The sequence below is a fragment of the Perissodus microlepis genome, chromosome 15 (assembly GCF_051167445.1).
Source record: "Perissodus microlepis isolate ML-2025 ecotype Zambia chromosome 15, ASM5116744v1, whole genome shotgun sequence".
Taxonomy (NCBI): domain Eukaryota; kingdom Metazoa; phylum Chordata; class Actinopteri; order Cichliformes; family Cichlidae; genus Perissodus; species Perissodus microlepis.
The window spans coordinates 26,326,776-26,336,753 of record NC_140475.1 but is presented as its reverse complement, the minus strand read 5'-3'; the positions used below and the strand labels follow the sequence as shown (position 1 = coordinate 26,336,753).

General features: G+C 43.5%; 1 protein-coding gene across 1 annotated transcript; it reads right to left on the bottom strand.

Annotated features, from left to right (window-relative positions):
• Nucleotides 1-2,426: 2,426 nt before the first annotated feature.
• LOC146372311 (ankyrin repeat and SOCS box protein 2-like) lies at nucleotides 2,427-8,486 on the bottom strand. The gene is made up of 9 exons (XM_084953123.1): nucleotides 8,140-8,486; nucleotides 7,694-7,804; nucleotides 7,434-7,603; nucleotides 7,208-7,363; nucleotides 6,397-6,642; nucleotides 6,128-6,299; nucleotides 5,017-5,587; nucleotides 4,474-4,627; nucleotides 2,427-4,372 (listed from the first exon to the last, which is right to left on the bottom strand). The coding sequence occupies exons 1-9, from the start codon at nucleotides 8,484-8,486 to the stop codon at nucleotides 4,245-4,247; spliced, it is 2,055 nt and encodes a 684-aa protein (XP_084809249.1). The 3' UTR covers nucleotides 2,427-4,244.
• Between the last annotated feature and the right edge of the window lie 1,492 nt (nucleotides 8,487-9,978).

Genomic DNA, 9,978 nt, shown 5'->3' with positions numbered 1-9,978 from the left:
ATAAACCAAGATAAACCAACATTAAGACAAGACAGACAATACGCTAACTAAGAATAGTACTATATATATATATATATATATATATATATATATATATATATATATATATATACACACACACACACACACACACACATACATATATATATATATATATATACACATAAGTCACTCATTAATAAATAGCTGGAAAGAAACGTGTAGTTGTAGCAGTAACCAGTGTGTTAAGTGGATGTGTTGTACAGGGAAATGGCCACAGGCAGGAAAGATTTCCTGTGTCGTTCAGTGGTGCTTTTCGGTAATCTCAGTCTCTCACTGAACGAGCTCCTGTGACTGACCAGCATGTCATGGAGTGGATGGGAGGTGTTATCCAACATTCACTTTATCTTGGACAGCATCCGCCTCTCCGACACCACCTTGAGGGAGTCCAGCTCCATCCCCACAACATTACTGGCCTTACGGATTAGTTTATTAAGTCTGTTGGCATCTGCGACCCTCAGCCTGCTCCCCCAGCATGCAACAGCATAGAGGATCGCACTGGCCACAACAGACTCATAGAAAATCTTGAGCATTTTCTGTCAGATGTTGAAGGACCTCAGTCGCCTCAAAAAATAGAGACGACTCTGGCCCTTCCTGTAAAGTGCTGTGGTGTTTTTAGCCCAGTCCAGTTTATTGTCAATGTGTACTCCAAGGTATTTATAGTCCTCCACAATGTCAACACTGACCCCCTGGATTGAAACAGGGGTCAAGTGTTTCCTGGTCTTCCTGAAGTCCACGATCAGTTCCTTGGTCTTTGCCACGTTGAGCTGCAGATGATTCTGCTCACACCACGTGACAAAGGAGTCGACCACAGCCCGGTACTCTGTCTCATCATCCCTGCTGATGCATCCAACCGCCGCAGAGTCATCAGAAAACTTCTGAAGATGGCAGGTCTCTGTGCAGTGGCTGAAGTCTGTGGTGTAGAGGGTGAAGAGGAAGGGGGAGAGGACAGTCCCCTGTGGTGCCTCTGTGTTGCTGATTACCTTGTCAGACACACACTGTGGGAGACGTACATATTGTGGTCTTCCTGTCAGGTAATCAACAATCCAGGACACCAGAGAAGCATCCACCTGCATCGCTGCTAACTTATCACCCAGGAGGGTCGGCCTGATGGTATTGAAAGTACTAGAAAAGTCAAAAAACATGACCCTCACAGTGCTCGCCGGCTGGTCCAGATGGGTGTAGACACGATTGAGCAGGTAGATGATGGCGTCCCCAGTTCCGAGACGAGGCTGATAAGCGAACTGAAGGGGATCCAGATGTGGTCTTACTATGGGTCGCAGCTGGTCCAGGATGAGCCTTTCCAGGGTCTTCATGATGTGGGAGGTCAGTGCCACGGGCCTGTAATCCTGGGGGCCACTGGGACGTGGCGTCTTTGGTACAGGGACGAGGCATGATGTCTTCCACATCACTGGGACCCTCTGCAGACTCAGACTCAGCATAAACAGTTTATGAAAGACTCCACACAGCTGGGGGGCACAGGTCTTGAGGACGAGGGGACTCACTCCGTCTGGTCCAGCAGACTTGCCTGAGTGAAGTCTCCTCATTTGCATCTCAACCTGGTATTGAGTGAAGGTGATGGGTGGGGGAGGGGTGTCAGGAATCTCACAGGAGGCAACAGCGCCATGTGAAGAGAGAGGCTGGCACAGTGGTGTGGCTCTGGATTCCAGGCTGACTACAGGTGAGGTTGTGGGGGTGGGAGCAGACACTGTGGTGTCGAATCTATTGAAAAACAGATTCAACTCGTTAGATCTATTCTCACCTCCCTCAGCTCCCCTGCTGTTGGTTGGCCTGAATCCAGTGATGGTCTTCATGCCCCTCCACACCTCTCTCATGCTGTTCTGCTGGAGTTTCCACTCCAGCTTCCTCCTGTAATTGTCCTTAGCCTCTCTGATCTTGTCCTTTAGTAACACCTGGACCTTCCTCACCTCCTCTTTATTGCCCCCTCTGAAAGCCCTCTTCTTGTTGTTGAGGAGGGCTTTGATGTCCTTAGTCACCCACGGCTTGTTATTTGGGTAACAATGAACAGTCTGAGCTGGAACAATGGAGTCGGTGCAGAAAGTTATGTAGTCTGTGATACACTCAGTAAGCCCATTGATGTCCTCGGCGTGAGGCTCACAGAGTGTTTCCCAGTTGGTCACCTCGAAACAGCGTCATTACACATTAGCGCGTTAATACTACCAGTCAGTATGAAATCAAATATAACTGCATACAAACTGTGATTTTAATCATTTTCATGTTCGTTTGTCTTTGTTCACTTTTACTTGTTTCTGTGACAGTTTGGATCCTTCATTGAATAATCTTATAGTTCAGAGTCTCAGATGATAAAATTCAGCTGATAATCTAATGAAATTTCATTAATTTAATGAAATAATCAAATATAAGCCATCAAGTTCTTCAGTGTCCTAATCATAAAGCTGTGATATTGATCAGTCTGTTCTCTCACACAGTTGGATTTTAAGACAGTTTTTCTTTGCCTTCAAACAGCCTAAACTTTATTAATATAGCAGCTCATTTCCAGTCTGACAGACCCAAACATTTAAAACACAAACACTTTCATATAGGGTGTTTCCTCTCACACTGATTTACCTATAGCAGCCATTACTTACATTATGTGTGTGTAACCTCTTCCATCACCAGGCAGTGAAAACTGGCTGGTAATGGAAGAGGTGACTTTGAGGTGAAGCAGCATCTGATGAGGAGCTGGGACCGGGTTAGGACTGCTTCAATGTGGACCTTAAAGTTGCTCACCTGGAGTGGGACTGAAGTCGATTCAGGATGATGCTGGTTGTTTTCCTGGTAAAGTAATATTTCTTCCAGGCTAGATTTAAGGCCCTTTCACAATAAAACAGAATCGATTTACATCAAAACATCAGTAAACAGTCAAATCAATTAACTAATCAGCAGTCTTTGTTAGTGAGGTACAGAGACTTAAACACAGAGATGAGAGGTTGCTGTGCTGTCAGCTCAGTAACAATTTATCAAAAACAGCTGACAAAACATCTGTTCACCATCACCTCTGCTTCTCAGACTAACAGCAAATCTTTGTAACAGTTCACAAATCTGTCTAGTAACAGACTGAAAATGCTCTCACTGTACACTGATGATGCAATTCTGTTCATCTGAACATTACACTAGAGCACTGCTAAATTATGAGCTTATCAAGATATTTCAGAATATTCACTCAAACAAGGTGAAAATGAATGAAGAAACCAGATTCCAGTTTAACGTGGAATAATTAAAATATTCAGGGACAAAAGTATGATTAAGAACCTACAACTCAATAATGGATGGATGTATCTTCCTTTTAAAATATTTGGTGAAGTCAGATTTGTTTTATCAATTTATGAACAATTAATGATAAAAAAAAAACAGTTACTTTGGGAAATAAAGCTTCTAGAATCATTTAAAGCAAATTAAACAAATAATTTCAAACCTTGCAAAAAGCAGTTTAGATAAAGTGAAGACAGGAAAGCTTTGGACACCTTGTCTGCTTCTTCGGGATATTAACCCTGAGCAAATCAGAATATTTGTTTGTTTTTGTATTTTTTTAAATCATTTCCCCGTCAAGTTGATTTATTTTTTTTTTGTCCTTCCACAATGTTATGAGTTAAAAATGAGGATCACAGTCTTTCTCCTTGTTTCTTTTGTCATTAAAAAATAATTATTTCTATTCTTTCAGATTATTCAGAACAAGAAACCTTCAGATCCTTAAAATGATTCCTGGGTAAATATGCAGGCCTTGCATTGCTTGATCAGAAAGACCCTCTCAGTCTCCATTTAGGTGGGAGTCGTTAGTGAAGACCTTCAGGAGTCTCCACAGATGATCAGTCTCAGTGCTCAGTGGTAACTTTATGTCCCCAATGGGAAATTGATTTGCAGTATGTCAACACATCAAACAACACATAAACACACACACAAAAAAAAAAAACAACCTTTGAGTCTGGACTTTGAATCACTCAAAATCGGTCAGAGACAGTTCAGAGTCATCTTGGCTGTTTAGGCCAAGTCTTTGTGCCCCCTGGGGTTTGACTTGTGGCATTTATTTATTCAAAATCCAAACTAAAAAAAAAGATTCGTGCAGCATTAAGAGTGGATTACCACTGCTGTCTCCAGCACCATCAGGGTACCAATTAAAAAAAAAAAAAATCAGCGCTAATCAATAACTCTCGGTCAAACCATCCAGATTATAAACATCAGTCAATCTACATCAACTCCTGATGCTGCAGGAAGCGGATCAGACCCCCAGGGAGTGGCAACTTCTTCAACCGACGGCGACCAACCAGGTGAAGAATCTGCAGCCTGCAGAGCTGCAGCAGTGGGCGCGGTGGAGCTGAAACAAACAGACTGGTTAGCCTGGAAACACACTAGAATAACTATTAACACTGAAATCAGTAAAATTGCAGAAGAATCAATTATCACTCTTTGATTTACCCGCTTTCTCCTTTATGCAGGTCCATTCAGAGTAACTGTCCAGGTGTTCCATCAGTCTGGAGCAAAGAGTCACATGGCCGACGTAATCCAACAAGACATCAATAATTGGCCCTGCCCATCGACAGATACTGGGGACGGATATCATCTCACAGAACTGTCAGTCCGTGAGTGTATCAAACAATTAGTTACACCTTAACTTTATCGTGAGGTCACCTGAAGGCCGTACTGTGATTAGGCAGTAAGGTTTTGCCAGGTACTTTCAGGTATTACCCAAGCATACAGCCCAACTGCATGCACTCAGAGCTAGATTCAGATAACCTGGCTTATGTACAATGGTAATGATCACTGTTAGATAATAAAAAGTTATCCTGGATATGTCTTTAAATGTCCCCTTTTCACACACATTAACAAAGTCTTTAAATACCCCGTTTCAAACAAGGCCACCTGAGTAGCTATGGTAATGGTTTTGTTGTTTTGATTTTTACCTGGATTTGTTTCATTTTACCAGATAAACATAAAATTAAAAGGAAAAAGAGAGGTCACCTGAATGCCTCTTCTTGGGACAGCTTGGTCGATATCACGGAGTTCATCCCTCTCTGTTCGACTGGTTTTGATTGGTGGGTGAGGACGACTGCCATACACACAATTGAAGCAGGAAAGGGCATTGCCTCCATGGTCTAGCAGGTACTTGAACATAGGCAGGTACTTCATTGAGAACATGTACACGGCAGGGAAAGTAGTGGGGTGGGTGGGGATGGTAGCATTGATCTCAGCGCCGTGTTCTACAAGCAGTGTGATGGTCTGGATGCAGCCCTGCCTTGCTGCTACCATCACAGGCTTGAACACATCCAAGTTTGGGTTAGCGCCAGCAGTCAGGAGCATTTGCACAGCATTGATGTTGTCGTTGATAACAGCAAAGTAGAGTGCCGTACTACGGCGGTCCTCGTACAACCTAGACCACTCCTCTGACAGTTGGGTGTTGACATCGAACCCTGCCCCGATTAGAGTCTCCAGGACATCATCACGGTTACGCTCTGCTGCCATGTGCAGAGGGCTAATGCCAGTCCGCCGGACTCTGGCCTTACTGGTGGCCGGGATCAACATGGAGACTATGCTGGGAACAGGAAACACCTAGCAATTAGCCTAAACTGATACACCTTAGGACAGCTTACGGACAGAAACACTTGGTCACTTACGATCAGAAAAACAATGGCAACTCACAGCCAGAAACATTTTATCCACTTACAACCGGAAACACCTCGGCCCTGTACAAGCAGTAAAACCTAGTGCACTTACAATCAGAAACACTTGGGCCGCTTACAACTAGAAACACTTCGCCACTTATGGCCAGAAACATTTTGGCTGCTTAGCGCCAGAAAAACCTGGGTCACCTATGACCAGAAACACCATGGCCAGAAACATCGCCACTTGTGCCCAGGAACATCTGGGCCACTTGTGGCCGAAACCCCATCGCTACTTTGGTCTAGAAACACTGGGAACACTTAAGGTTAATGCTGTTGCTCCCTAAAATTGCTCCAGATACCTAAAACCTGGATGAGTCAAGGTAGCCACACTTAACACAATGCCACTATTAAATACCAAATTAACTCCAGTGGGTCTGCACAACTCGGTAAACATTTCATAGTGTACCTACGTGTCACTTCCTCTCTGGGCGGCAACATGAAGAGGTAGCAGTCCCCTCTTTCCTGGTTTGTTGGCATCAGCGTTCTGGGAAATGAGAAGCTCAACGACTTGTTCATGTCCATTTTTAGTGGCTTCATACAGAGCTGTCGCGCCATCAGCTGCCTGGCTGTTGATGTCAGCACCTGCAAAATGGGAGATGGGGTGGGGTCAAAGGTGGAGTTAATTCAGTGGCAACAGAGGTGTTCAGTGTGCAACAAGTTCATTAACCACGTTATTTACCATGTTTGAGCAGAAAACGCAGCGTGGCGAGCTGCCCACTCTGAGCAGCGGTGAAGAGTGGTGTGATGCCATACATGTTGCTGATGCTGTGTTTGGCGCCGGCCTTCAGGAGTATCTCACAGATGTCCAGGTTGTTTCGGCTAACAGCTTCCTGTAGTGCCGTCCACCCTTGAATGCAGCGAGTGTTCACCACTACTCCGTGGTTCAGCAACACTGCCACAATTGCTGGGTTGCTCCTCTCACAGGCTACAGGTTGGAAAACACATAAAAGGGACATCTTGATACATTCTCAATTATCCAGGTAAGTAAATCTCCAAAAGTAAATCTCCAAAAGTTGATTCTGTTGTTCTGAACATAGTGTTTTCAGTCTCCCACTGAAAACGCTACGTCCAGATGAACAGAATCAACTTTTGGAGACATAAAAGGGACATTTCACCCAAACAAGAATCAGATGCAGTTGATTCAAGCTGAGAAGATGTCCATTAGGTTAGGGTTAGATTAAATCATCTCCCTGTTTTACTCCTGCTGGTATGACTGCTCGGTCTATGTTTATAAATTGGCAATCTCCAAAATATAGTCCACATAGATTAAAATTTCATGCAGAGCTGGTCAAATTGGTTGTTTTTAGTGGCTTGGTGAAGCTGTTCCTACTGGATGTCAAAGAGAGTCTAATCTCCTAATTAAAATTTAGGAAGATGGGATAAAAATCCTACATTTAAAAAAGGTTAGGACCCTTTCATCCATTTGCATCATCATTTCTGTTTTTCTTTAGGGGGGTTTCTCTTCTCCATGTGTGTCCTGTCTCTTTTACCTTTGTACAGTGGTGTCTCTTTGTCATAGTTTGGGATGTCAGGATCAGCTCCTCTTCCCAGGAGCACCTCAACGCATCCCAGATGCTCTCTACTGACGGCAACCAGCAGTGCTGTCTCGCCATGTTCTGTCCTCTTGTTGATCATCCCAGGCTGAGCTGCTCAAACCAAAGACGGTATTACAGGTGTGCTCAGTTGTTCTCTGTAATTTTGAATAGGTGAACCTACCTGACAGCAGCATGCGCAGACAGGTTTCCTTGCCGAACCACGCTGCCTGGTGAACTGCCAGCCAGCCCGGTTTACTCGGCAGCATCAAGTTTGTTCCCGGGCACATTGCAAGTGCTTTCACTCTGCTTGCATCACCTTCACGGATTGCTTTGAACAAAGGTTCCTCCTCCCTGCAGTGACAAGACCAATCAGCCAACTGGAACACCTTGTTCAGAGGTGAGTCAAATGGCTGTACATGTTAGGAGCAGAACTAAACTCACTCTTCAGGTTCGGGACAGATGTGGACCAGACTGCCATCATGTCTGCGATATGCCACCATCCTCTTCCCAGAACCCGTGACAAACAGACTGATTGTCCCATCAAATGTCTTCCTGACGAGACAGCAGCCAATTAGGACACAGTTCCAAAAAGAGAAAGCAATCAGAGCACAGTCACAAAGACAACAGCCAATCAAACTACAGACAAGGAAACTACAGTCAATGAGAACACGAAGACAGGATTTGCAGCCAATCAGGACACAGACACAGAACCTGCAGCTAATGAGAACAAGGACACAGGGTCTGCATCCAATCAGAACACATTCAATAACAATCAATCAATCAATCACTCTACATGCAAACTCATCAATGAGCCGAAGCTCTAAATATATTCAACTATCCACATACTTGGTCAGTAGAGACTAAGAATAAAAATGGAGGCTACTCACGGATCAGGAGGCTTTTGAGGTGGTGGGTTTGGTGAGCTGTAGTGTGCTGTGGTCTGTGCTTGAAATGAATTTTGAGCTCTGTGGCTTGGCTGGTTTGTGTTTATGGCTGCTGGGTTCAGTTTGTCAGGACAATGAGAAGGCTGGACACAGCTGGGGGTACTGGCACTGATGGTGTTGTTGGCACTGATGGTGTTGGATTCGGTGGTGTTGCCATGTGTGTCAGTTAGGCTGCGCTCAATTGCAAGCTGCAGCAGCTCTTCTTCACTCAGATTACTATAGAGAAAATAATCGTCAGAAGTCAGACTGGAAGCAGATGATGTGGAGCGAGAGATCCTGGGTCCTGCCATGATGGCACTGTAACAAATAGGAAGTGACACCAGTCAGATATTTATTGTTTCTAATTTAATCGTTTTATCACGTAAAGAAGCTGCAAAGTCTTTCTGAACATACTTTGTACAAACTCAGGGTTTGATGATTTTAAAAAAAATAACTACAACAAGGTTTACCTGCAAGCTTAAAAGCATGGAAACTCAAGCGCCCCCATGTTCACTACCAACAAATACTGGACAAACAGCTGCTAAAGACATGCTGGTAACACTTGGAGACATAAAGTGTAATATAGTTCAAAGTTCAAGTTCACCAGTTTAACCAGTTTGTGAAGCATTAATCTCTCAGATTATTTTACTGTTAAAGTTTTGTGTTTTTTACAGATCTTATCATCATCATCATCTGAGAACAGCTCTGATTGAAGTTGGTGGCACACTCACAGGGATCATTTTCATCAGGAGAAGAGTGGAATTACCCACAAAAAGCACCTTTTAATGTGTGCACTCAGAGCCTAAAGCAGAGAGCCCAGCTTAATGGAGAAAATTAATAACAACCATCTTGATGGCCAGATAAACAAACATAAATAAAAACAATCAGATAAACAAACTGAGATAAACAAAGAGCCAGAAAAACAGAATGTCAGATTTCAGTCTAACAGCTTCAGTCACTGAAGTTGTTTACCACTGTCAGAAATCCAGTGTTTCCCTTGAGTTTTAGCTTCGTCCTTTCCTCCGTCTGTTCTCCAGCTGTCTGTCTGTAATCTAGTCTGACCCCAGCGTGGGGGTGGGGGTGTTACTTAAGTTTTATTTTAGGAAGCTGCTATCAGAGCTTGTTGACCGGTCCACCTCTTCACTGCTCTAATGTTGCAGGTGGAGTCACATGAAGCTGTATCACACAAACAAATGCTGAAGAGCTGTTTCACAGACTGGATCACCCCCAAAATAATCCCAGACCTGCTCAGAGCTACAGATTAACTTCAGGTTTAACTCTTTTTTCAGGATTTTGAAGTTGCTTCATTTACTAAGGTACATCACAATGTAGCAGACCTAACTTGCTCCAGGGCATCTTATTTTCCTAATTAGAGACTCAATGGCAGGAAAATTCCACTTACTGACCAATCAGACCTCAGGAAAAAAAAATCACTATTCCTAGATGATCCCCTAGAGTGCAGATAGCAGCAGGGAGTAGAGGTTTTTAGGAGCGTCTAAAGATTCTTAGTGAAACTTTATTTCTGCTTTTTTCCTAATGGCCAAAAATGTCATTTTAAAAAAGATTTAATAACTCTATAAGCCTGACCCAAAGAGAACTAAGTATAAATCTCCACCAGGACTGCAAGTGAAAGAATAAAAACTGTTAGAAACCAATCAGAAACATTACTTACCAGAACAAACAGCTGCCATCATCCTCACGATGGAGTGTCATAGTAATAGGTCTGCACAAGGCAAGGTAAACATAACCTTCACCTGTCAAGGATTGTTAAAGAATAATTCTCTATATGCAAGTGTATATTTA

Excerpts from the sequence above, each read along its gene's own strand:
- LOC146372311 (XM_084953123.1), bottom strand. The coding sequence starts at position 8,486 with ATGGCAGGACCCAGGATCTCTCGCTCCACATCATCTGCTTCCAGTCTG. Across the intron at positions 7,364-7,433 it reads TCTGCGCATGCTGCTGTCAG|CTCAGCCTGGGATGATCAAC; the intron begins GTAGGTTCACCT and ends TGGTTTGAGCAG. Across the intron at positions 4,628-5,016 it reads TCCCAAGAAGAGGCATTCAG|TTCTGTGAGATGATATCCGT; the intron begins GTGACCTCTCTT and ends ACGGACTGACAG.